Genomic DNA, 27158 nt, shown 5'->3' with positions numbered 1-27158 from the left:
CCCAATGAACCCGGGGCTCGGAGCGATGGATCCGCACGGAATGCCCTGAGCGTTCCCTGCCCGGGGATCCGGGACATTTTTCCCTGATCCCAGTCTAGACCATTCCGGTGTGCCCCTCACAGCCGGGGCTACCCCAACCCCGCCGCTCTCCCGGTGTGTACGCAGCCGGCGAGGCCGGGCCGGGGCCGGGGCCCCTGGGCCGTGTGCCAAGGAGCGGGGCCCGGCGCCCTGCCCCTGCCCGGGATCCGGGGATTCCTCCCTGATCCCAGTCTGGGGCACTCCGGTGTGCCCCTCACAGCCGGGGCTACCCCGACCCCGCCGCTCTCCCGGTGTGTGACTGGCAGGCCGGGCCGGGCCGGGCCGGGCAAGGAGCGGGGCCGGCGCTGCCCCTGCCCGGGGTATTCCTCTCTGATCCCCGGGGGATTCCTCCCTGATCCCGGTCTAGACCATTCCGGTGTGCCCCTCACAGCCGGGGTTACCCCGACCCCGCCGCTCTCCCGGTGTGTGCCCGGCAGGCCGAACCGGGCAAGGAGCGGGGCCGGCGCTGCCCCTGCCCGGGGATTCCTCCCTGATCCCCGGGACATTCCTCCCTGATCCCAGTCTGGGCACTCCGGTGTGCCCCTCACAGCCGGGGCTACCCCGACCCCGCCGCTCTCCCGGTGTGTGCCCGGCAGGCCGAACCGGGCAAGGAGCGGGGCCGGCGCTGCCCCCGCCCCGCCGGGCGGGCCCGGGGCCGCCCCCGCGCAGCCGCCGCTGCTCTGGGGCCGGGCCGGGAGCTCCCGGCAGCGGGGTCGGCCCCGGCACCGCCACAGCAGCGGCAGCGGCCCCGGGAGCGGCTCCGGGAGCCCGGGCCGGGCGGATGCAGGGTTCGGCGCGCCGCCGGCCCTTCCCGGCCGCGGCCCCGGGCTCGCCCCCGCCCGCCGGGCCGCTCTACCCGGGCAGGTGAGTGAGCGCGGCCGGGGCTCGGGAACGGGAAAATCCACCCCGGGTTCACTGGGGATCCTCACCGCATCCAACAGCCCCGGGTCAGCCCGCCCCGAGCCCCCCGGGACAGCCCGGCCCCTGCCCGGGTACCACCCCCGGTGCTGCGGGGCCCGGAGCATCCCCAGGGTCGGGAGCCGGGACATCCCCAGGGTTGGAGTCCAGGAGATCCCCAGGGTCGGGATCCGGGACATCCCCAGGCTCAGGGTCCCTCAAGGTTCCCCCACTCAGCTTTGTCCATAGCATCCCGGCGTACCTGGGTTATCTCAGCCGGTCCAGGGTTTGGCAGGCTCTTCCAGGGAGCCACAGCTCATCCAGGGTACCCCATCCTCACCCTCCAGCTCTCGGGGTTTATTGAAGCATCCCACAGTGGTTTGGGGTGGAAAGGACCTTAAAGATCCTGTGGGTCCAGGGCAGGAACACTTCCATGGATTTTGGACCGCGGGCAGCCCAAGCTCGGGGCTGCTCCAGCTGATCCCGTTCTGGTCTGGGCACCAGGAGAGGCATTGATCCGCTTTTCCTGCAGGGAGCTGAAGGTGCAGAGGTGCTGGGGGGGCATTTTGTGGAAAGGCTCCATCGGGGCTGGATCCTCGGGGTTGGATCCTCGGCAGAGGGAGCAGGAGCTGAAGGTGACGCTGCATCCCGAGCATCCCATCCCGGTGCTGGAATCCCGCCGCATTTTCAGCCCTCAGCTCAACTCCTGCGAGTTGGGATTTCGCTTCATCATGCAAAAGTTAAAAATAGTTGCACTTAATTCAGCACTTTTCACCTTGCTGAAGAGGCCGGGAGGAGCCTCCCCACAGGGTCGGGTCAGCGATGGTGACAGCCTGGCGCTCTCCTGCCCTGCCCGCTCGCCAGCTTTGTCATCCCGCAGCTCCCAGAGCCGGGGGAGCGCAGCCCTGGCGTGGGGCGGCAGCTCTGCCTCCTGCCAGCGCTGCTCCAGGGCTCCGTGTCCCTCTGTCCCCTCCAGGCACGGCGCGGGCAAGGCCGAGGACACCTTCAAGACGCCGCCGTTCCACCTGGACCTGTGGTTCTACTTCACCCTGCAGAACTGGGTGCTGGATTTCGGGCGCCCCATCGCCATGGTGAGTGAGGGGACACGGCCAGGGCCAAGCCAGCTCCAGCCTCTGTTCCCTGTTCTCTCTCCCACACCTTTGTTTCACACCTGGGAGTTTCCTCCTGCCATTCCCCGCATCCCAGAGCTTGGGGCTGCAGCTCCCGGGAGTGGCCATTCCATTTCAATGGGATTTTTTCAAGCTGGAAGCTGGCAGAAGGTTCAGGAAGATCCAGGAATCCCAAGTGCTTTCCTTGTCCCCACAGCTTGCCAGCACCGGGCAGGGATGGGAGTGGAAACTTCCAGAGGGTGATTTTTGGGAAGTTTGCTCCAAGATGAGCTGCCCAGTGTGGTCTCTGCCACCCCTCTGAAGCCCAGCTGAGCATTCCCAAGCAATCCCAACGTTTTCCCTCTCCCATGATCACGAATGTGCTGCTCTTCCCTCTCTCCTCAGATCATCCTCCCTCTGGAATGGTTCCCTCTGAACAAACCCAGCGCTGGAGATTATTTCCACATGGCTTACAACGTTATCACCCCCTTCCTGCTGCTGAAGGTAAGCCTGGCAATGTCCAGGGGTTCCCCATTCCCAATTTTGTAAAGTTTCAGAGGTTTTGAGGGTGTTGGTTATTCCCAAATTGCTGCCAGTAAGGAAGAGTTAAGTGGATTTGTGATGCCTCCTCAATTTCCTGCATGTCCAGAGCAAATCCCCCTGGAATTCTGGCTCCAGGAGGAGTCAGAGCTGAAGGTAAACCCGGGAATGTTCAGGGGTTTTCCATTCCAGGTTTTGCAAAGGCTCAGAGGATTTTAGGATGTTGGTTATTCCCAAATTCCTTCCAGCAAGGAGGAATTTTCCACTCCAGGAGGGATTTGTGGTGCCACCTTTTAATTTCCTGCATATCCAAAGCAAATCACTTCCCCTGGAATTCTGGCCTCAGGAGGGGTCAGAGCTGTTCCCAAATGATATTTTTAGGACAATATCCACCCCTGGATTAAAAGGCAGCTGGAAGCAGAGTGGATTTTCTGAATTGTTCAGAGCTTAATTCCACTTGATCTTTGACATTGGAATTGTGGCCGGAGCTGGAATTTATCTGGCTCCAGCTGCCAACCTCTGGATCCCATGAACCATTCCCGAGGTGAAACCCTGTCAGACCATTAGGAATCTTTTCCCATTAAACACCTGGGGAGAAAGCAATTATAAATCTATTTTAACCTTCATTAGCTGGAAACTGAGCTACGGCCTGAGGTGGGAATGATTCCCTGTCGGTATCCCGGGAGGATTTCAGGACTGGGGGCAAAAAGGGAATATCCAGGAGGTGGGAGCTGCCCTTTGCCAGGTGGTTTCTGCAGGGCTCACCCACAGGGAGATCCGGGGTGCATTTCCCTGGGCCAGGGACGTGTCCCACCCTGCAGGACCTTGTGCTCTCCTTGTCCTCCTGTCACGTCCGTGCCGCAGCTCCGGGGGAAGGGAAAGCTAAGCCTCCAAATTAAACCCAAATAAGGTCAAAATTAAACGCAAATAAGGAGCTTTTCCCTGCCTGGGGAGGGCTGCAAAGCTGATTTAGGGAGAGGGCTGATCCCAGAGCTGACCCAGCCAAAGCTGGAAAACTCCTGGGGCTTGGGATCTGCCTCGGGAGCTCTTCCTGCTGTGCAAGCTGAGTGTGGAGCTGCATCCCAAAATTCCTGCTGCTGTTCCAAGGCTTGTCCTGGACCCTGAGCCAGCCTCAGGTGCTCGAGATGGGGCAGGGAGAGAGCCCAGCACTGCAAGTGGTGCCCAAAAATTGCCCCGAGTGGTTTTGTGGCTCCTCCTGGCTGTGGGGGTCAAACTGTGGGGAGCTGAGTCCCATTCCATGGGGAAGGAAGGGAACAGCACCCCAAAACTGCTCACCTGGGGAATCCTGAAGCTCTCTGTGGGGAGCTGAGTCCCATTCCACGGGGAAGGAAGGGAGGAAGGGAACAGGACCCCAGAATGTTCATTTGGGGAATCCTGAAACTCACTGTGGAGCTGAGTCCCATTCCATGGGGAAGGAAGGGAACAGGACCCCAGAATGCTCACCTGGGGAACCCTGAAGCTCTCTGTGGAGCGGAGTCCCTTTCCAGGGGGAAGGAAGGGAATGGGACCCCAGAATGTTCATTTGGGGAATCCTGAAGCTCTCTGTGGAGCTGAGTCCCATTCCATGGGGAAGGAAGGGAACAGGACCCCAGAATGCTCACCTGGGGAATCCTGAAGCTCTCTGTGGAGCTGAGTCCCATTCCACGGGGAAGGAAGGGAACAGGACCCCAAAACTGCTCACCTGGGGAATCCTGAAGCTCTCTGTGGAGCTGAGTCTCATTCCATGGGGAAGGAAGGGAACAGGACCCCAAAATGCTCACCTGGGGAATCCTGAAGCTCTCTGTGGAGCTGAGTCCCATTCCATGGGGAAGGAAGGGAACAGGACCCCAGAATGTTCATTTGGGGAACCCTGAAGCTCTCTGTGGAGCTGAGTCCCATTCCATGGGGAAGGAAGGGAACAGGACCCCCAAAATGCTCACCTGGGGAATCCTGAAGCTCTCTGTGGAGCTGAGTCCCATTCCACGGGGAAGGAAGGGAACAGGACCCCCAAAATGCTCACCTGGGGAATCCTGAAGCTCTCTGTGGAGCTGAGTCCCATTCCATGGGGAAGGAAGGGAACAGGAGCCCAAAATGTTCACCTGGGGAATCCTGAAGCTCTCTGTGGGGAGCTGAGTCCCATTCCATGGGGAAGGAAGGGAACAGGACCCCAAAATGTTCATTTGGGGAATCCTGAAGCTCTCTGTGGAGCTGAGTCCCATTCCATGGGGAAGGAAGGGAACAGGACCCCAAAATGCTCACCTGGGGAATCCTGAAGCTCTCTGTGGAGCTGAGTCTCATTCCATGGGGAAGGAAGGGAACAGGACCCCAAAATGTTCACCTGGGGAATCCTGAAGCTCTCTGTGGAGCTGAGTCCCATTCCATGGGGAAGGAAGGGAACAGAACCCCAAAACTGCTCACCTGGGGAACCCTGAAGTGTCCAGGCAGGGTGGGAAGCGTGAGGAGCTCTGTGCTGGCGGCTCTGCTGCCACTGGAGGGCACATCCACCCTCCCAGCCCTCTCCAGAGGCAGGAGAACCACGGCCCTTTGATGAGGAAACCCTCGTGAACAGCAAACCAAACAAAATCTTGGGGTTGAAAACAGCAGAAACCCCTTTAGGGGTTTTCCTCCCAGAGTTACCCTAAGCCAGGACAGGTTGTTCCATCTTTGAGAAAAAGGGATTTGGCTGAACTTTCCTGAGTTTGTACCTTTAAAACCTGAGGGCCAGTGCTTAAAACCAGGCCTGTAACGCCTGATTTGAAGCACCCTGGCAGAATGACAATATTGGTCTTGGAATATTTAGCTTGGGTTCATTTAAAATTGCACTAAATGCCATTTCTGATTGCTATCCCAATAAACCAAGGCTATCTGTTGCTGCTATGACATGAAACTCTTGGGATGTGTTGTAGTAGCAGCTTCCAGTGCAAGGCAGAGTGCTGGGATTGGATTTTGGTGAGATGCAGAAAGCAATCCCTTCTCTTCAGCACAGCCCAACTCACCAGCTCCTGGTGCCAAAACCACAAAACCTGTGCTTTTGACCCCAGTATGAGTTCACTCAGGAGTCGGACTTGATGATTTTTTGGGGTCCTTTCGAACTCAGGATATTTTGGGGTTTTTGGTGATGAATTTTTGCTCTGGCAAAAAAACCCCCAAAACCCAGCGAGGGCAGGAGCTGCCACATCCCTGCTGCTCCTCCTCATCCTCACAGCCCCCCTGTGCCTGCAGCTCATCGAGAGGTCCCCCAAGACCCTGCCCAGGTCCATGGTCTACGTCAGCATCATCACCTTCGTGATGGGCGCCAGCATCCACCTGGTGGGGGACTCGGTGAACCACCGGCTCATCTTCAGCGGGTACCAGCACCACCTGTCCGTCAGGGAGAACCCCATCATCAGGAACCTCAAACCCGAGACCCTGGTGAGGCCCGAGAAGGGATCTGAAACATGAATTTGTGAATGGGAAAGGGATCTCAAACCTGAGACCCTGGTGAGGGCTGAGCGGGGTTTGTAAAATCTGAATTTATAAATTATAAAGGAACCTCAAACCTGAGACCCTGGTGAGGCCCGAGAAGGGATCTGAAACCTGAATTTGTGAATGGGAAAGGGATCTCAAACCTGAGACCCTGGTGAGGCCCGAGAAGGGATCTGAAACCTGAATTTGGAAATGGGAAAGGGATCTCAAACCTGAGACCCTGGTGAGGCCCGAGAAGGGATCTGAAACCTGAATTTGGAAATGGGAAAGGGATCTCAAACCTGAGACCTCGGTGAGGGCTGAGAAAGGATCTGAAATCTGAATTTGTAAATGGGAAAGGGATCTCAAACCTGAGACCCTGGTGAGGGCTGAGAAAGGGATCTGAAACCTGAATTTGGAAATGGGAAAGGGATCTCAAACCTGAGACCCTGGTGAGGCCTGAGAAGGGATCTGAACCTGAATTTGTGAATGGGAAAGGGATCTCAAACCTGAGACCTTGGTGAGGCCTGAGAAGGGATCTGAAACCTGAATTTGTGAATGGGAAAGGGATCTCAAACCTGAGACCCTGGTGAGGGCTAGAAAGGATCTGAAATCTGAATTTGGAAATGGGAAAGGGATCTCAAACCTGAGACCTTGGTGAGGCCTGAGAAGGGATCTCAAACCTGAATTTGGAAATGGGAAAGGGATCTCAAACCTGAGACCCTGGTGAGGGCTGAACTGGGCTCTGAAACCTGAATTTGTGAATGGGAAAGGGATCTCAAACCTGAGACCCTGGTGAGGGCTGAGAAGGGATCTGAAACCTGAATTTGGAAATGGGAAAGGGATCTCAAACCTGAGACCCTGGTGAGGGCTGAGAAGGGATCTGAAACCTGAATTTGTGAATGGGAAAGGGATCTCAAACCTGAGACCCTGGTGAGGGCTGAGAAAGGATCTGAAACCTGAATTTGGAAATGGGAAAGGGATCTCAAACCTGAGACCCTGGTGAGGGCTGAGAAGGGATCTGAAACCTGAATTTGGAAATGGGAAAGGGATCTCAAACCTGAGACCCTGGTGAGGGCTGAGAAAGGATCTGAAACCTGAATTTGGAAATGGGAAAGGGATCTCAAACCTGAGACCCTGGTGAGGGCTGAGAAGGGATCTGAAACCTGAATTTGGAAATGGGAAAGGGATCTCAAACCTGAGATCTCAGCGAGGGCTGAGCTGGGCTCTGAAACCTGAATTTGTCAATGATAGAGGAAACTCAAACCTGAGACTCTGGTGAGAGCTCAGCCAGGATCTGAAAACTGAATTTGTAAATTATAAAGGAACCTCAAACCTGGCTCAGCTGGGCTCTGAAATCTGAATTTGTGAATGGGAAAGGGATCTCAAACCTGAGACCTTGGTGAGGGCTGAACTGGGCTCTGAAACCTGAATTTGGAAATGGGAAAGGGATCTCAAACCTGAGACCCTGGTGAGGGCGGAGCGGGGTTTGTAAAATCTGAATTTATAAATTATAAAGGAAGCTCAAAGCTGAGACCCTGGTGAGGGCTCAGCCAGGATCTGAATACTGAATTTGTGAATTATAAAGGAACCTCAAACCTGGCTCAGCTGGGCTCTGAAATCTGAATTTATAAATGGTAAAGGAACATCAAACCTGAGACCTCGGTGAGAGGCTGAGCTGGGTTCTAAAATCTGAATTGATGAATTATAAAGGCTGAGCTGGGTTCAAGCATTTCTAAAATCTGACTTTGTAAATTACAAAGGAAGCTCAAACCTTAGACCCTGGTAAGGGGCTCAGCTGGCTTCTGAAATCTAAATTTATAAATGATAAAGGAACATCAAGACAGAGATTTCAGTAAGGGGCTGAGCTGGGTTTTAAAAATCTGAATTTATAAATTATAAAGGAACCTCAAACCTGAGACTCTGGTAAGGGGCTGAGCTGGGCTCAAGCATTTCTAAAATCAGAATTTATAAGTGACTCTGGTAAGAGACTGAGCTGGGTTCTAAAATCTGAATTTATAAATGATAAAGGAACATCAAACGTGAGACTCTGGTAAGGGGCTGAGTTTCTAAAATCTGAATTTATGAATGACCTGGGTAAGGGGCTGAGCTGGGCTCAAGCATTTCTAAAATCTGAATTTATAAGTGACTCTGGTAAGAGACTGAGCTGGGTTCTAAAATCTGAATTTATAAATTATAAAGGAACCTCAAACGTGAGACTCTGGTAAGGGGCTGAGCTGGGCTCAGGCATTTCTGAAATCTGAATTTATGAATGACCTCGATAAGGGGCTGAGCTGGGCTCAAGCATTAATAAAATCTGAATTTATGAATGACCTGGGTGAGGGGCTGAGCTGGGCTCAAGCATTTCTAAAACCTGAATTTATGAATGACCTGGGTGAGGGGCTGAGCTGGGCTCGGGCATTTCTGAAACCTGAATTTATGAATGACCTGGGTGAGGGGCTGAGCTGGGCTCGGGCATTTCTAAAATCTGAATTTATGACTGACCTGGGTAAGGGGCTGAGCTGGGCTCGGGCATTAATAAAATCTGAATTTATGACTGACCTGGGTAAGGGGCTGAGCTGGGCTCGGGCATTTCTGAAACCCGAATTTATGAATGACGAAGCTCTTGAGGATTTTGCTGGTTTGCTAACTGGGCCTCTCCCCGTGTCCTGCCCCAGATCGATTCCTTCGAGCTGCTCTACTACTACGACGAGTACCTGGGGCACTCCATGTGGTGAGTGGTGCAGCAGTGTGGTGGCACGGGCAGGTTAAGTGAATAATACCGGGCGGTGGCTGAACGCGTGGCAGGTATGGGCAGGTTCAATAGATCGCTGAAACCTTCAATTTTTGGAGGAGGACAGGAACGCTGTGCTGCCGGGAGGGGGTCTCTGCTGCGCCAGGGCACCTACTAACACCAAAACTAATGCCATTCCCGTCCATAAACCAACCAATCCATATCAAACAACCCAAATACCAAATGCCAACCAATCAAATACAACCAATCCCAAATCCACCTATACTACCAAACACCAATACATAGCGCCAGCTGATAACAAATCCAGATTAGGGGGGATCGCTGGAAAATCCCCTCTGCTCAGGGATATTTTGGGAGTGGAGGGACAGGGGAACAGCTTGTGCTGCCAGGGGGGACGGGGGGTTCCTCCTGCTGCGCCCCCAGGTGTGCCCCCAACACCCCAAATACCCCAAACACCCCAAAAACTCCAAATATCCCAAACACCCCAAACACTCCAAACACCCCAAACACTCCAAATATCCCAAATATCCCAAAACCATAAAACCCCAAATACCCCAAAACTCCAAATACCCAAACACCCAAATATCCCAAATAACCCCAAAACTCCAAATATCCCAAACATCCCCAACACTCTAAATATCCCAAATATCCCAAACACCCCAAATACCATAAACAACCCAAATATCCCAAATACCCCAAACACCCCAAATACCCCAAACACCCCAAATACCATAAACACCCCAAATACCATAAACACCCCAAATACCCCAAATACCCAAACACCCCAAACACCCCAAAAACTCCAAATATCCCAAATACCCCAAACACCCCAAATACCATAAACACCCCAAATACCCCAAACACCCCAAAAACTCCAAATAGCCCAAACACCCCAAAAACCATAAACACTCCAAATATCCCAAATACCCCAAACACCCCAAATACCCCAAATACCCCAAAAACTCCAAATACCCCAAATATCCCAAATACCCCAAACACCCCAAATATCCCAAATACCCCAAATACCCCAAATATCCCAAATACCCCAAACACCCCAAACACCCTAAACACCATAAACACCCAAACACCCTAAACACCATAAACACCCCAAATATCCCAAACACCCCAAATATCCCAAACACCCCAAACACCCCAAATACCCCAAACACCCCAAATAGCCCAAACACTCCAAATATCCCAAATACCCCAAATACCCCAAACACTCCAAATATCCCAAAAACTCCAAATATCCCAAATACCCCAAAAACTCCAAATATCCCAAATATCCCAAACACCCCAAAAACTCCAAATACCCCAAACACCCCAAATACCCCAAATACCCCAAACACCCCAAATACCCCAAACACCCCAAATACCCCAAAAACTCCAAATATCCCAAACACCCCAAAAACTCCAAATATCCCAAACATCCCCAACACTCCAAATACCCCAAACACCCCAAACACTCCAAATACCCCAAACACCCCAAAAACTCCAAATATCCCAAACACCCCAAACACCCCAAATACCCCAAACACTCCAAATATCCCAAATATCCCAAATACCATAAACACCCCAAAAACTCCAAATATCCCAAACACCCCAAATACCATAAACACCCCAAATACCCCAAACACCCCAAATACACCAAATATCCCAAATATTCCAAACACCCCAAATACCCCAAATACACCAATATCCCAAATACCCCAAATATCCCAAACACTCCAAATATCCCAAATATCCCAAATACCCCAAAAACTCCAAATATCCCAAATACCCCAAAAACTCCAAATACCCCAAACACCCCAAACACCTCAAATACCTCAAACACTGCAAATACCCCAAATACCCCAAATATCCCAAACATCCCCAACACTCCAAATACCCCAAACACCCCAAACATTCCAAATATCCCAAATACCCCAAATACCCCAAACACCCCAAATACCCCAAACGGGAATTGCTGAGCAGGGAATCCCACAGCAGAGAATCCCACAGCTACAGGAATCCCACAGCTGCTCCTTCCCCAGGCTCAGCACAGGGGCAGCTCCGGCTTTGGGCTGGATCTGGGGGAGTTCCAGTCCCTTCCAGGCCCATCCCAGCTCTGGGAATTGCTGTGTTTTTTTTTCCAGGTACATCCCGTTTTTCCTGATCCTGTTCATTTATTTCACCGGGTGCTTCACGCCCGCGGCGGGGCAGGGCCGGATGCCCCTGGCTGCCCTGCTCCTGGTGGGGCCCAGCAGCCTCTACTACTGGTGAGTGCCTGGGGGGGAGGGAATTCCTCTGGAATACCCAGGGATGTTCCAGGAATACCCGGGAATACTCCAGGAAAAGCTGCTCCATCCCCCAGGGCAGCTTTTGCTCTGCGGGGCTGGGAATGCTCCCCCTGTGATCCCAGGATCAAAACTGATCCCAAAAGAGCTGGGAATGCTCTCCCTGTGATCCCAGAGGGGCTGGGAATGCTCTCTGTGTGATCCCAGGATCAAAATAATCCCAAAAAACCTGGGAATGCTTTCCCTGTGAATCCCAGAAGAGCTGGGAATGCTCTCCCTGTGATCCCAAAGGAGCTGGGAATGCTCTTCCTGCAATCCCAGGATCAAAACTGATCCCAAAAAAGCTGGGAATGCTTTCCCTGTGAATCCCAGAAGAGCTGGGAATGCTCTGCCTGCATCCCAGGATCAAAATAATCCCAAAAAAAGCTGGGAATGCTCTCTCTGCATTCCAACATCACCACTGATCCCAGAAAGGATGGGGATACTTTCCCTGTGATTCCAAGATCAAAACTGATCCCAGAAAAGCTGGGAATGCTCTTCCTGCAATCCCAGGATCAAAACTGATCCCAGAACAGCCTGGAATGTTCTCCCAGTGATTACCAGGATCCCACTGATCCCAGAAAATCTGGGAATACTTTCCCTGTGATCCCAGGATCACCATGGATTCCAGAACAGCTGGGAATGCTCTCCCTGTGGGTTCTGAGATCACCACTGATCCCAAAAGTGCTGGGAATGCTCTCCCTGTGGGTTCTGAGATCACCACTGATCCCAAAAGTGCTGGGAATGTTCTCTCTGCATCCCAGGATCAAAACTGATCCCAGAAAAGCTGGGAATGCTTTCCCCATGATCCCAAGATCACCATTGCTCCCATAACAGCTGGGAATGCTCTCTGTGTGATCCCAGGATCAAAATAATCCCAAAAAAAGCTGGGAATGCTCTCCCTGTGAATCCCAGAAGAGCTGGGAATGCTCTGCCTGCAATCCCAGGATCAAAACTGATCCCAAAAGAGCTGGAATACTTTCCCTGTGATCCCAGGATCAAAACTGATCCCAAAAAATCTGGGAATGCTTTCCCTGTGAATCCCAGAAGAGCTGGGAATGCTCTCCCTGTGATCCCAGAGGGGCTGGGAATGCTCTTCATGCAATCCCAGGATCAGAACTGATCCCAAAAAACCTGGGAATGCTCTCCCTGTGAATCCCAGAAGAGCTGGGAATGCTCTTCCTGCAATCCCAGGATCAAAACTGATCCCAAAAGAGCTGGAATACTTTCCCTGTGATCCCAGGATCAAAACTGATCCCAAAAAATCTGGGAATGCTCTCCCTGTGATCCCAGAGGGGCTGGGAATGCTCTCCCTGTGATCCCAGAGGGGCTGGGAATGCTCTCTGTGTGATCCCAGGATCAAAATAATCCCAAAAAACCTGGGAATGCTCTCCCTGTGAATCCCAGAAGAGCTGGGAATGCTCTCTCTGCATCCCAGGATCAAAACTGATCCCAAAAAAACTGGGAATGCTCTCTCTGCATTCCAACATCACCACTGATCCCAGAAAGGCTGGGAATACTTTCCCTGTGATTCCAAGATCAAAACTGATTCCAAAAGAGCTGGGAATGCTCTCTCTGCATCCCAACATCACCACTGATCCCAAAAAGTGCTGGGAATGCTCTCCCTGCATTCCAGGATCAAAACTGATCCCAAAGGAGCTGGGAATGCTCTCTCTGTGAATCCCAGGATCAGAACTGATCCCAGAAAATCTGGGAATGCTCTCCCTGTGATCCCAGAGGGGCTGGGAACGCTCTCCCTGTGAATCCCGGGGTGCCCAGGCATTGTCCCCGCAGGTACCTGGTGACCGAGGGCCAGATCTTCATCCTCTACATCTTCACCTTCTTCGCCATGATGGCGCTGGTGATGCACCAGCGGCGCAAGGGGCTGGTGCTGGACAGCAACGGGCTCTTCCTCTTCCTCTCCTTCATCATCACCCTGCTCCTCATCGCCGCCTGGGTGGGCTGGCTCTGGAACGACAAAATCCTGCGGAAAAAGTACCCGGGGGTGATTTACATCCCCGAGCCCTGGGCCTTCTACACCCTGCACATGAACAACCTGCACGCGGCCAAGGGCGCTTTCTGAGCTTTTTGAGGTGTTTTTGAGGGGGGGGAAAAAAAAAAAAAAAAAAAAAAGAGAAGAAATCTAGTTTTTCTAATGTAGATTCATGTGTTTCCAATAAATCCCTGAGTGGTGGTGGCTGTGTGGTGATTACGTCGGGGAGGGGATTAATTAAAATTCATTAACTCGCTGTCACTGGTGAGGACAGGAATGGGGCAGGAGAGGGCAGTTCCCTCAAACAGACCCAAAATCCATCAGGAAGGGAGGAAATTCCAGGGGTCTGTGCACCTGCACTGCTCTCAGAAATGGCAAATTCCCCACAAACAGACCCAAAATCCATCAGGAAGGGAGGAAATTCCAGGGGTCTGTGCACCAGCACTGCTCTCAGAAATGGCAAATTCCCCACAAAACAACCCAAAATCCATCAGGAAGGGAGGAAATTCCAGGGGTCTGTGCACTGGCACTGCTCTCACAAAAATGCAAATTCCCCACAAAACAACCCAAAATCCATCAGGAAGGGGGGAAAATTCCGGAGGTCTGCACACCTGCACTGCTCTCAGAAATGGCAACTTCCCCACAAACAGACCCAAAATCCATCAGGAAGGGGGGAAAATTCCGGGGGTCTGTGCACCAGCACTGCTCTCACAAAAGGCAAATTCCCCACAAACAGACCCAAAATCCATCAGGAAGGGGGGAAATTCCAGGGGTCTGTGCACCAGCATTGCTCTCACAAATGGCAAATTCCCCACAAAACAACCCAAAATCCATCAGGAAGGGGGGAAAATTCCAGGGGTCTGTGCACCAGCACTGCTCTCACAAATGGCAAATTCCCCACAAACAGACCCAAAATCCATCAGGAAAAAGGGAAAATTCCGGGGGTCTGTGCACCAGCACTGCTCTCACAAAAAGGCAAATTCCCCACAAACAGACCCAAAATCCATCAGGAAGGAGGGAGATTCCAGGGGTCTGTGCACCAGCACTGCTCTCAGAAATGGCAAATTCCCCACAAAACAACCCAAAATCCATCAGGAAGGGAGGAAATTCCAGGGGTCTGTGCACTGGCACTGCTCTCACAAAAAGGCAAATTCCCCACAAACAGACCCAAAATCCATCAGGAAGGAGGGAAAATTCCAGGGGTCTGTGCACCTGCACTGCTCTCACAAAAATGCAAATTCCCCACAAAACAACCCAAAATCCATCAGGAAGGGGGGAAAATTCCGGGGGTCTGTGCACCAGCACTGCTCTCACAAATGGCAAATTCCCCACAAAACAACCCAAAATCCATCAGGAAGGGAGGAAATTCCAGGGGTCTGTGCACCTGATCTCTCACAACACGAAATTCCCAAAATCCCAAAACCATCCAGGAAAGGGAGCCAGGGCTGAGCAGCTCCCTTTATTGAATTTGAATATCTTTATTTGATTTTTTCACATTTTTTTTTAAATTATTTTGGAATTCCTTGATTGGATTTTTTTTTTAATTTTGGATTTTTTTTAATTTGACATTTCGTAATTTGGAATCTTTTACTTTGGGAATTTAGAATGATATTTTTTTATTTTTATTTGGAATTCTTTGAATTTTGATTTATTTTTTTTTTTTTATTTTTTTTTTATTATTTATTGAATTTTTGATTTTATTTTTTTTTTAAATTTGGATTTTTTTTTTGGAATTCTTTGAATTTTGATTTTTTTATTTTGGAATTTTATTTTTTTTTTGCATTTTTATTTTGGAATTCTTTTGAATTTTGGATTTTATTTTTTTTTTTTTATTTTTTGGATTTTTTTTTTTTTTAATTTGGCAATTTTCGTAATTTTGGAATCTTTTTATTTTGGAATTTTTAGATTTTTTTTTTGCATTTTTTTTTTATTTTGGAATTCTTTTGAATTTTGGATTTTTTTTTTTTTTTTTATTTTTGCAATTTTCGAATTTTGGAATCTTTTATTTTGGAATTTTTAGATTTTTTTTTTTTGCAATTTTTTTATTTTGGAATTCTTCTGAATTTTGGATTTTTTTTTTTTAATTTTTGGATTTTTTTTTTTAATTTGTCAATTTTCGTAATTTTGGAATCTTTTTATTTTGGAATTTTTAGATTTTTTTTTTGCATTTTGGAATTCTTTTGAATTTTGGATTTTTTTTTTTTAATTTTTGGATTTTTTTTTTTTTAATTTGGCAATTTTCGTAATTTTGGAATCTTTTTATTTTGGAATTTTTAGATTTTTTTTTTTGCATCCTCCTCCTCTCGCAGCAGCCAAGCTCAGTGCCAGGTGCGCTTCTTTGGGATGAGCAAACCCGCGGTTTTGGGGACACAAAGAGCCGCGAATCCGCATCCCAAAGCGGCTGGAAATGTTGTTTTTTCCCGGCTGGAACGGGAGCGGAGCAGGCTCAGCCCCGTGGCCATGGCAGCGGGTTTTTATTGCAGCCTCCGCCCGCCCGCCCGCACTTTGCCCCGAATAAAGCGCAAAAGCGGCCGCAGCCGCCTCCGCTCCCGCCGGGCCCCCAAATCCCAGCGATTGGCCCCAAAACCATGGTGAGTGACGCGGCCGGGCCCCTCTGCGCCCCCAAATCTCATTTTAAAGCTGCTTCTTTTTTTTGTTTTTTTTTTTTTCCTCTCCGTTCCTGCTCCAGGCAAAGTTTCTGTCCCAGGATCAAATTAATGGTAGGTATGAGTTTGTTCCGCTTCGGGCGTTAATCAGCGAGATTCAATTTATATTTATATAAAAATGACGGTTTTTTTCCCCCAAAGTGTCTCGGCCTGGGCTCGCTGTCTCTCAGTCCCCAATCTGGGAAAAGTGGGAAATCTCCCCAATTCCAGGGAAATCCTGCGGGGCAGGAGCAGCCGGGAGCGGAGCAGCGCCCGGTGCCATTCCCAGGAAAACACCCGGGAATTCCGGGCTTCGGTCCCGTCCTGGGGCCCGGGGGAGGAGGAGGAGGAGGAAGGAGGAGGAAGGAGGAGGAGGAAGGAGAAGGAGGAAGAAGAAGGAGGAGGAAGGAGGAGGAAGAAGGAGGAGGAAGGAGGAGGAGGAGGAGGAGGGAGGAGGAGGAAGAGGAAGGAGGAGGAGAAGAGGAGGAGGAGGAGGAGAGGAGGAAGGAGGAGAGGAGGAGGAGAGGAGGAGGAGGAGGAGGAAGGAGGAGGAGGAGGAAGGAGGAGGAAGAAGGAGGAGGAAGGAGGAGGAGGAGGAGGAGGAAGGAGGAGGAAGGAGGAGGAGGAGGAGGAAGGAGGCGGCGCAGGGGATCCAAATTCCCACTGGGAAAGCGGAGCCGCGCCCGGGGCTGGGATTGCTCCGGGAACGGCCGAAGGAAGCTGAAATAAGGGTATTAATGGGAGTATTAATGGGAGTATTAATGAGAGTATTAATGGGAGTATTAATGGGAGTATTAATGGGAGTATTAATGGGAGTATTATTGCAAATCTGATCAGCTCCGCCGAGGGATCGGCGAGCGGAGGAGGCGGCCGGGCCAGGGGAGGCCACGGCGCCCACGGAGCATCCTCGGGGCAACCTTGGGGGACCCCCAGAGCATCCCCGGGGCACCCCCGGCCCGGTGCAGCCGCGCCAGCAGCGAGGGGAGGGGACAGAGGGGACAAGGACGGGGATGGCACCAGGCCAGGCTGGGTTTCTGCAGCCGGGAGGGAACGGGAGAGAGCCCGGCCCGATCTGGGTCAGCGGCAGCCGAGCGGAGCTGCGGGAGAGGGGGGAGATCGGCAGCCTCCATCTCCAAAATACTCCATCTCCAAAATATTCCATCTCCAAAATATTCCGTCTCCAAAATATTCCGTCTCCAAAATATTCCGTCTCCAAAATACTCCCTCTCCAAAATATTCCACCACTCTCCTCTCCTCTCCTCTCCTCTCCTCTCCTCTCCTCTCCTCCTTCCTTTTGCTTCTTCTTTCGTTTCCTTCTTCCCCTCCCTCCTCTTTTCCCTCTACTTTCTTGCCTTCCTCTTTTTCTTCTTCCTCTTCTCCTCTTTTTCCCTTCTCTTCCTCCCCCTCCATCATCCTTCCCCTCCCTCCTTCATCCTCCTCCATCCCTCTCCCCGCTCATTCCACCCCACCAATGCACGAAAACCACTTTTAACCAAAACCCTCCCCTTTCCCAGCCCTTTTCCCCTCCCGTGGCCGCTTCCTCAGCCCCAATTGGCGCCGCTCGGGGTTTAATTGCCCGTAATCGCCGCTGTTCCCCCCGCCCCGTGCCCGGAAAGGCGACACCGCCGGGCCGACACCGGATCCCGGCTGGAACCCGGCCCGGCCCGGCCTCAATGGGCTCCCGCGGCTGACCCAGCTCTGGTTCTTAATTAGAGTTCAAGGAATGCTTTTCCCTGTACGACAAGAAGCAAAAAGGGAAGATCAGAGCGTCGGAGCTGCTGGCGGTGATGCGGAGCCTGGGAGCGAGCCCCACGCCCGGAGAGGTGCAGAGGCACCTGCAGCTGCACCGGATCGGTGAGCGCCTGCACGGGCATCAAACACGCCAAAATCCCGTGTTTTCCTGGAGCTGGGGTGTTCCAGGAGGGAACATCCACCCAGAGCTGTTGTGATGTGTTAAATCCAGCCCACGGATCAAAACGGCGCCGTGAAAATCCCTAATGAAAATCCCTAAAAAAGCAGGAGACAAATGTTTAATATGGATTTGGAGGGTGGGAGATTGTCCTGGCCAAGCAGCAGAGGTGGAAGAGCACAGAAAGACGTTCAGCTGAAGATCTGTGGGAAAAGCAAAGCACAAAAACCAAGGAATTGTGAGATCAGGTGGGGGGATTAAAAATTCAGGCTATGAGTTCAGAGCACAAATTGAACAGAGCTATAAATGGGATTTTAGGAGAAAAAAAATCCCATTTTTTTAGGGATTCACAGGAAACCCCAGGAAAGGGAACTGGGGGAGGATGAGGAGGGTGTTCAGCCCTGGATGCAGCCCCCAAACGGAGCCATTCCCAAAGGATCTGCCCTTCCCCTCGCAGACAGGAACGCAGAGCTGGATTTCTCCACCTTCCTGAACATCATGTACAGGCAGATGAAGCAGGAGGAGCCCGAGGAGGAGATCCTGAGAGCCCTGGCCATGATTGACCGGCAGAAGCGAGGAGTGATCGCCGTGGCCGAGCTGCGCGCCAAGCTCACCCTGCTGGGGGAGAAGCTCTCCGAGGAGGAAGGTACCTGCCAAATTCCTTTTCCTTTCCTTTCCTTTCCTTTCCTTTCCTTTCCTTTCCTTTCCTTTCCTTTCCTTTCCTTTCCTTTCCTTTCCTTTCCTCTTTCCTTTCCTTTTTCCTTTCCTTTTCCTTTTTTCCTTTCCTTTTCCTTTTTTCCTTTCCTTTTCCTTTTTTCCTTTCCTTTTCCTTTTTTCCTTTCCTTTTCCTTTTTTCCTTTCCTTTTCCTTCTTCTTTCCTTTCCCTTCTTTCCTTTCCTTCCTTCCATTTCCCTTCCATTTCCCTCCCATTTCCTTTCTCTCTTTCTTTCCTTCCTTCCCCTTCCTCTTCTCCCTCTTTCTTTTCTCTCTTCTGTTTTTTCCTCCTCTCTTTTCCGTCTCCTGCCCTGCAGCAGCCTCTGGGATGGATGAGGAAGGGGCTGTTCCAGCAGGAGACACCAAAGTAAAAACAGGCAAAAATCCCAAACCCCTCCGGTTTGTCAGAAATTTGGCTCCAAGGGGGACAATAAACCCAAAACCCCATCTGGACTAAATTTGTGAGGGGTTTTTTCCCCCTCTCTGTGGAATTCAAAAAGGTGGATATTCCTGCTGCAGAGAATTTTACATGCAATTAAAACCCAGGTGCTGATTGGCGCCAGTTTGAAACTCTCACCTGATCCCCAACAAAAATCCCTCAAACCCCAAACCCTGCAGTGCTGCTTTCCTCCCAACACCCCAACACCCCCAAATACCCCATCCCAGTGATATTTTCCCATTTTTCAGTGGATGACCTGCTGAAGGAAGCCAAAGTTGGGCCAAATGGAACCATCAAATACGAGGAATTTGTGCGCCACATTTGCCTTCCCTCGGTCGACTACTGAAACCCAGCGTGGGCTTTGCTCACAGCAGCACCTAAAGGGTTTCCATTTCTGCTTTTCCCACTTTTAGTCAGACTCAGGAACCAGCAGCTGCCTTTCAAAACCTGATTTTGCCTTCATTTAGTGCTGACACTTCCATAGGTTCCCCCCTGATTCCTGGAAAAACAAGAAATAATTGTTATATTTATATGTTATTATAGCAATAATAAGTGTTACTGAAATAAAGTGAGTGTGACAACACGTGTCAAGCTGTAAAAAAAAATCATTTTAAAAAGCATTTAAATGTTGGGATTGTGGCAGAAGGAACTCATGGTCGAGGTCTCCTGGAGCTCCAAGAGTCAGCACAGCCCAGCAGGGGTTTGGTGTCAAAAAACAGGGAAAAAGGAAAAGCAGGGCCAGGAAAATTCCCTTTTTCCACACCAGGAAAACCTCCTCAGGAAAATTCCCTGTTTCCACACCAGGAAAATTCCCCTTTTCCACACCAGGAAAAACTCATGAAAATTCCCTTTTTCCACACCAAGAAAAACCTCCCCAGGAAAATTCCCCTTTTTCCACACCAGGGAAAACTCCCCAGGAAAATTCCCTTTTTCCACACCAGAAAAACCTCCTCAGGAAAATTCCCTTTTTCCACACCAGGAAAACCTCCCCAGGAAAATTCCCTTTTTCCACACCAGGAAAACCTCCCCAGGAAAATTCCCTTTTTCCACACCAGGAAAAACTCCCCAGGAAAATTCCCTTTTTCCACACCAGAAAAAACTCCTCAGGAAAATTCCCTTTTTCCACACCAGGAAAACCTCCCCAGGAAAATTCCCTTTTTCCACACCAGGAAAAACTCCTCAGGAAAATTCCCTTTTTCCACACCAGGAAAAACTCCCCAGGAAAATTCCCTTTTTCCACACCAGGAAAAACTCAGGAAAATTCCCTTTTCCACATCAGGAAAACCTCCTCAGGAAAATTCCCTTTTTCCACACCAGGAAAACCTCCCCAGGAAAATTCCCTTTTTCCACACCAGGAAAAACTCCTCAGGAAAATTCCCCTTTTCCACACCAGGAAAAACCTCCCCAGGAAAATTCCCTTTTTTCCACACCAGAAAAACCTCCCCAGGAAAATTCCCTTTTTCCACACCAGGAAAACCTCCTCAGGAAAATTCCCTTTTTCCACACCAGGAAAAACTCAGGAAAATTCCCTTTTTCCACACCAGGAAAAACTCCCCAGGAAAATTCCCTTTTTCCACACCAGGAAAAACTCAGGAAAATTCCCTTTTTCCACACCAGAAAAACTCCCCAGGAAAATTCCCTTTTTCCACACCAGAAAAACCTCCCCAGGAAAATTCCCTTTTTCCACACCAGGAAAAACTCCCCAGGAAAATTCCCTTTTTCCACACCAGGAAAAACTCCCCAGGAAAATTCCCTTTTTCCACACCAGGAAAAACTCAGGAAAATTCCCTTTTTCCACACCAGGAAAAACTCCCCAGGAAAATTCCCTTTTTCCACATCAGGAAAACCTCCCCAAGAAAATTCCCTTTTTCCACATCAGGAAAACCTCCTCAGGAAAATTCCCTTTTTCCACACCAGGAAAAACTCCCCAAGAAAATTCCCTTTTTCCACACCAGGAAAAACTCCCCAGGAAAATTCCCTTTTTCCACACCAGGAAAAACTCCTCAGGAAAATTCCCTTTTTCCACACCAGGAAAACCTCCCCAGGAAAATTCCCTTTTTCCACACCAGGAAAAACTCCCCAGGAAAATTCCCTTTTTCCACATCAGGAAAAACTCACGAAAATTGCCCTTTTCCACACCAGGAACAACTCCTCAGGAAAATTCCCTTTTTCCATACCAGGAAAAACTCAGGAAAATTCCCTTTTTCCACACCAGGAAAACCTCCCCAGGAAAATTCCCTTTTTCCACACCAGGAAAAACTCAGGAAAATTCCCTTTTTCCACACCAGGAAAACCTCCTCAGGAAAATTCCCTTTTTCCACACCAGGAAAAACTCCCCAGGAAAATTCCCTTTTTCCACACCAGGAAAAACTCAGGAAAATTCCCTTTTTCCACACCAGAAAAACCTCCTCAGGAAAATTCCCTTTTTCCACACCAGGAAAAACTCCTCAGGAAAATTCCCTTTTTCCACACCAGGAAAAACTCAGGAAAATTCCCTTTTTCCACACCAGGAAAACCTCCCCAGGAAAATTCCCTTTTTCCACACCAGGAAAACTCCTCAGGAAAATTCCCCTTTTCCACACCAGGAAAACCTCCTCAGGAAAATTCCCTTTTTCCACACCAGAAAAACCTCCTCAGGAAAATTCCCTTTTTCCACACCAGGAAAAACTCATGAAAATTCCCCTTTTTCCACATCAGGAAAACCTCCCAAGGAAAATTCCCTTTTTCCACACCAGGAAAAACTCCCCAGGAAAATTCCCTTTTTCCACACCAGGAAAACCTCCCCAGGAAAATTCCCTTTTTCCACACCAGGAAAACCTCCCCATCTCCAGACAGACGAAGCCCCCTCTGATCCTGATTTTCCAGGTTGATTAAACCCCACCCAGGAAAACCCTCTGTTCCCACTTTCCCCCCTCAGGAAACACAAAATAACCAAATGCTTTTTATTACATTGAAGGATTTCTGCAGGAACAGGGAACATTCAGAAGGTAAACCAGGGGTTTGTTTGGTTTTTTCTTTTTTTTTTCCAATGCATATAATAAATATTTTCACTCGGTACTTTTATACAAACTGACATTTTGGGCTGCTGTACATTTGTAAATCCATGGATTGGTTTGGCATGCCCTAAGGAAAACGAAAAGGTTTAAGGCAATGGATGAGAGCTTTCCGTTCATGGAATTCATGGTCATTTTCATAATTGTCCTTATTTACACTTTTTCCCTTTTGTTAATTCACGAACAGCAGCACTTTTGGGGACCACCAGTGATTTTTCCCTTGTTAGAAATCCAAGTTCTGTTTAAAAAATAAAATAAAATAAAACATCCCCAAAGTGTGTGTGCATGTCTGACACGTGTGCACATCCCAGGTGTGAGTGTGAGAGCGTGACACACGTGTGTGACTTGTGCACACCCCAAATGTGTGTGTGTGCACGTCTGACACGTGTGCACATCCCAGGTGTGAGTGTGAGAGCGTGACACACGTGTTACGTGTGCACATCCCAAATATGTGTGTGTGTGCATGTCTGACACGTGTGCATGTCCCAGGTGTGAGTGTGACACACGTGTCACATCCCAAATGTGTGTGTGTGCATGTCTGACACGTGTGCACGTCCCAGGTGTGAGTGTGACATGTGTGTGAACATCCCCAGTGTGTGTTGTGTGCATGTCTGACACGTGTGCACATCCCAAACATGTGTCAATGTCCCAGACACCTGTGTGCACGTCCCAAACCTGAGTGTGTGTGTGTGTGTGACACACGTATGCACACCCCAAACGTGTGTGGGTGTCCCAGAGATGTGTGCATGTCCCCTCTGCCCACACATGCACACGTGTGTGCACATCCCACATACCTGTGTGCATGTCCCACAGGTGTGCACATCACACACACACACACGTGTGCACATCCCAGCTGTGTGTGATCAGACACACGTGAGACCCCACACACGTGTGCACATCCCACAGGTGTGCACATCACACACACACACACGTGTGCACATCCCACACACACGGACACATCCCAGCTGTGTGCACATCCCACAGGTGTGCACATCACACACACACACACGTGTGCACATCCCAAACACACGGACACATCCCAATGTGTGCACACCCCACAGGTGTGCACATCACACACACACGTGTGCACATCCCAGCTGTGTGATCAGACACACGTGAGCCCCCACACACACGTGTGCACATCCCAAACACACGGACACATCCCAATGTGTGCACATCCCACAGGTGTGCACATCACACACACACACGTGTGCACATCCCAAACACACGGACACATCCCAGCTGTGTGCACATCCCACAGGTGTGCACATCACACACACACACACACGTGTGCACATCCCAAACACATGGACACATCCCAATGTGTGCACATCCCACAGGTGTGCACATCACACACACACACACGTGTGCACATCCCAAACACACGGACACATCCCAATGTGTGCACATCACACACACACACACACGTGTGCACATCCCAAACACACGGACACATCCCAGCTGTGCGCACACCCCACAGACACGTGGCACATCCCACAGGTGTGCCTGCACACCCCACACACGTGTGCACACCCCCCAGACAGATGTGCACCCCCAGATGTGTGTAACCCCCCCAGATGTGCGCACACACCCCGAGGACAATCCCACCTGCAATCCCAGCGATCACAGCAGGAGCACAGCCCAGGCCAACCCTGCAGGGCTGGAGTTTGGCAATTTGGAAGTTTGGGAGTAGGAGAATTTGGGTGTTTGGGAATTTGGAAGTTTGGGAGTTGGAGAATTTGGGTGTTTGGGAATTTGGAAGTTGGAGAATTTGGGTGTTTGGGAATTTGGGAGTTGGAGAATTTGGGTGTTATTTGGGAATTTGGAAGTTTGGGAGTTGGAGAATTTGGGTGTTTGGGAATTTGGAAGTTTGGGAGTTGGAGAATTTGGGTGTGTGGGAATGTGGAAGTTTAGGAGCTTGGGCATTTGGGAGTGACTCTGGCAGGGCATGGGGAGAGGCAGACTGAGCTGCAGGCACAGCACAATTCCAGCCTCAGGAATGTGGAACAGGAACGATCCCAGCCCAGGGATCCTGCAGGGCCCGGAGCCTTCCCCACAGCAGGATCACAGGGAATGAATGGGGAACGCTCCTGCCCAAGCTGCCATTCCCAAGGTGCCAAATCCTGGGATACCAACACCACCAGCACATCCCATTTCCCATGGGATTAGCAGGGAGCTTTCCTCCCAGTGGGATCACAGGGAATGGGGAATGCTGCTGCCGTTCCCAAAGTGCCAAATCCCAGGACACCACCACATCCCATTTCCCATGGGACTAACAGGGTTTTGGACCTGGAGCCTTTCTCCCAGTGGGATCACAGGGAATGGGAATTGGACCTGGAGCCTTTTTCCCAGTGGGATCACAGGAATGGGAATTGGACCTGGAGCCTTTCTCCCAGTGGGATCACAGGGAATGGGGAATGCTGCTGCCATTCCCAACGTGCCAAATCCTGGGATACCAACACCACCATATTCCATTTCCCATGGGATTAACAGGGTTTTGGACCTGGAGCCTTTCTCCCAGTGGGATCACAGGGAATGGGAATTAGACTTGGAGCCTTTCTCCCAGTGGGATCACAGGGAGTGGGGAATGCTGCTGCCGTTCCCAAAGTGCCAAATCCCAGGACACCACCACATCCCATTTCCCATGGGATTAACAGGCAGCTTTCCTCCCAGTGGGATCACAGGGAATGGGGAATGCTGCTGTCGTTCCCAACGTGCCAAATCCTGGGATACCACCACCACCACATTCCATTTCCCATGGGACTAACAGGGAGCCTTTCTCCCAGTGGGATCCCAGGGAATGGGAATTGGACCTGGAGCCTTTCTCCCAGTGGGATCACAGGGAATGGGAATTGGACCTGGAGCCTTTCTCCCAGTGGGATCACAGGGAATGGGAACACCGAGCTGAGCTGCCATTCCCAAAGTGCCAAATCCTGGGATGCCAACACCACCAGCACATCCCATTTCCCATGGGATTAACAGGGAGCCTTTCTCCCAGTGGGATCACAGGGAATGGGAATTGGACCTGGAGCCTTCCTCCCAGTGGGATCACAGGGAATGGGGAATGCTGCTGCCGTTCCCAAAGTGCCAAATCCTGGGATACCAACACCACCATATTCCATTTCCCATGGGATTAACAGGGAGCCTTTCTCCCAGTGGGATCACAGGGAATGGGAATTGGACCTGGAGCCTTTCTCCCAGTGGGATCACCGGGAACGGGAATTGGACCTGGAGCCTTTCTCCCAGTGGGATCACAGGGAATGGGAATTGGACCTGGAGCCTTTCTCCCAGTGGGATCACAGGGAATGGGAATTGGACCTGGAGCCTTTCTCCCAGTTGGGATCCCAGGGAATGGGAATTGGACCTGGAGCCTTTCTCCCAGTGGGATCACAGGAATGGGGACACCGAGCTGAGCTGCCGTTCCCAAAGTGCCAAATCCTGGGATACCAACACCACCACCACATCCCATTTCCCATGGGATTAACAGGGTTTTGGACCTGGAGCCTTTCTCCCAGTGGGATCACAGGGACACCGAGCTGAGCTGCCGTTCCCAAAGTGCCAAATCCTGGGATACCAACACCACCACCACATCCCATTTCCCATGGGATTAACAGGGTTCTGATCCTGCTGCTCTCGGGGTCGCCCCTGACAGACTCCATGGGAAGGAGGGAAAAGCAGCCACGAGCAATCCCCAATTCCTGCTGGATGCTCCAGGCAAACTCACAGCCCCAATTCCAGAAAAATCCTCCAGCTCATCCGTGAAAAATCTCCTCCTAAAGCGGGTAAGAGATATTCCCAGCAGAGGTTGAATCACTTCAAAATCAGACTGTTTCAAAAATAAGTCTTTCCCATTTTCTATCCTTTTATTTCTTTTTTTTTTCTTTTTTTAACTGACATTTAATAAATTATAAAATCGGTGTATGGTGAAATAGAATATATCAGCCAGATATGTATGAAATACACATGCATGGGAAAAAACTATTGAACTCACCTGGAACTCACACACACGGATCTATAAATACATATATACACACACATATACATATAAACACCAACAGTTTCCTTTTTCCAAAATTCAAGTCAACTATTTAGTGGCAGAGGGATGCTGTAAAAACACTAAAAACAATTTTTGATGCCACATCATGTGAACCTTTCAAATAACCATACAACTGATCAGACAGCAATACCTAATGCTACTTGGATTAAAGATTTTTTTTCTTTTTTTCTTGTTTTTTTTTTTAAATTTTTTCCTGTTTTTTTTTTCCTTTTTTTAATCAATGCAAGATTTATATTTATGTTTTTTAGAGACGACTTCATAGGCAAAAGGTGGCCCTTGTCAATGCTTGAAGCGACTATTTGCAATCAACAGGTTTTTTTTGGACATGAAAAAATTCAGACAAGAATCTGCTAATTTTAGTATTCCTTAACTCTCTTTTTCCTGATAAACTCAATACCTGCACTTTCAACCAGTTATAAAAATATTTTTCACACCAGAGGAAATATTTACTCTCTCTGACATGGACTTTGGGACACAAGAGAATCACTTCCTTCCCTCCCCCTTTCTCTGACTTTAAAGAATCTCCTGAAAAAAAAATCTGCATTCCAGCTATTTACACATTCCACTCCTTAAGAACAACGGATCAGCCCAAATGACCCAAAAGAAAAAAAAAAAAAATTTTCCTATGTCATGCACAACTTAAGAACAATGAGAAAAGAAACCAGGAATTGGAAACGGCTGAAAAAAATCTGGAGAATCCAAAGAACTCTGAGGGAAAAGTGAAATTTGGAAGGCGCTGGCCCTGCAGGAGCAGGGTGGGGAGGACAGTCGGGGTCTGCCCGGTGGGGCTGGGGTCAGGCTGGCACTGAGCAGGGGGAGCAGCAGCTCTGGGCATGCAGGGAGTGCTGGGCACAGCTGGGCACTGGAAATGCACTGGGAATGCACTGAGAAATGCACTGAAAAATGCACTGAGAAATGCACTGAGAAATGCACTGAGAAATGCACTGAGAAATGCACTGAAAAATTCACTGAGAAATGCACTGAAAAATGCACTGGAACCTGCACTGGAAATGCACTGAGAAATGCACTGAGAAATGCACTGAAACCTGCACTGGAAAATTCACTGAAAAATTCACTGGAAAATGCACTGAGAAATGCACTGAGAAATTCATTGAGAAATGCACTGAAACCTGCACTGGAGAATCACTGAAAACTACTGAATGAAATGCACTGAGCCCTGCACTGAGCCCTGCACTGAAAACTGCACTGA

General features: G+C 50.1%; 2 protein-coding genes across 3 annotated transcripts; both read left to right on the top strand.

The window, feature by feature from the left end:
- Positions 1 to 753: 753 nt before the first annotated feature.
- CLN6 (CLN6 transmembrane ER protein) lies at positions 754 to 13332 on the top strand. The gene is made up of 7 exons (XM_064722072.1): positions 754 to 942; positions 1952 to 2066; positions 2490 to 2588; positions 5847 to 6035; positions 8747 to 8802; positions 10959 to 11081; positions 12933 to 13332. The coding sequence occupies exons 1-7, from the start codon at positions 860 to 862 to the stop codon at positions 13219 to 13221; spliced, it is 954 nt and encodes a 317-aa protein (XP_064578142.1). The 5' UTR covers positions 754 to 859; the 3' UTR covers positions 13222 to 13332.
- Positions 13333 to 15636: 2304 nt separating this feature from the next.
- CALML4 (calmodulin like 4) lies at positions 15637 to 19421 on the top strand. 2 transcript variants are annotated; one of them, XM_064722056.1, is made up of 5 exons: positions 15637 to 15722; positions 15821 to 15851; positions 17490 to 17630; positions 18143 to 18331; positions 19087 to 19421. In XM_064722056.1, exons 1-5 carry the CDS (start codon positions 15720 to 15722, stop codon positions 19182 to 19184), a joined length of 462 nt encoding a protein of 153 aa, XP_064578126.1. In that variant the 5' UTR covers positions 15637 to 15719; the 3' UTR covers positions 19185 to 19421. The 2 variants fall into 2 exon arrangements, with proteins under 2 accessions (XP_064578126.1, XP_064578127.1); XM_064722057.1 differs by lacking the exons at positions 15637 to 15722; positions 15821 to 15851 and adding an exon at positions 16397 to 16507.
- Positions 19422 to 27158: the final 7737 nt, after the last annotated feature.

This window comes from Zonotrichia leucophrys, chromosome 10, assembly GCF_028769735.1.
Source record: "Zonotrichia leucophrys gambelii isolate GWCS_2022_RI chromosome 10, RI_Zleu_2.0, whole genome shotgun sequence".
NCBI lineage: Eukaryota > Metazoa > Chordata > Aves > Passeriformes > Passerellidae > Zonotrichia > Zonotrichia leucophrys.
The sequence above is the reverse complement of the archived record's forward strand: the minus strand, read 5'-3'. Positions and strand labels throughout refer to the sequence as shown.

Excerpts from the sequence above, each read along its gene's own strand:
- CALML4 (XM_064722056.1), top strand. Across the intron at positions 15,852-17,489 it reads GTCCCAGGATCAAATTAATG|AGTTCAAGGAATGCTTTTCC; the intron begins GTAGGTATGAGT and ends GTTCTTAATTAG. Across the intron at positions 17,631-18,142 it reads CCTGCAGCTGCACCGGATCG|ACAGGAACGCAGAGCTGGAT; the intron begins GTGAGCGCCTGC and ends TTCCCCTCGCAG.
- CLN6 (XM_064722072.1), top strand. The coding sequence starts at position 860 with ATGCAGGGTTCGGCGCGCCGCCGGCCCTTCCCGGCCGCGGCCCCGGGC. Across the intron at positions 2,067-2,489 it reads TCGGGCGCCCCATCGCCATG|ATCATCCTCCCTCTGGAATG; the intron begins GTGAGTGAGGGG and ends CTCTCTCCTCAG. Across the intron at positions 6,036-8,746 it reads ACCTCAAACCCGAGACCCTG|ATCGATTCCTTCGAGCTGCT; the intron begins GTGAGGCCCGAG and ends GTCCTGCCCCAG.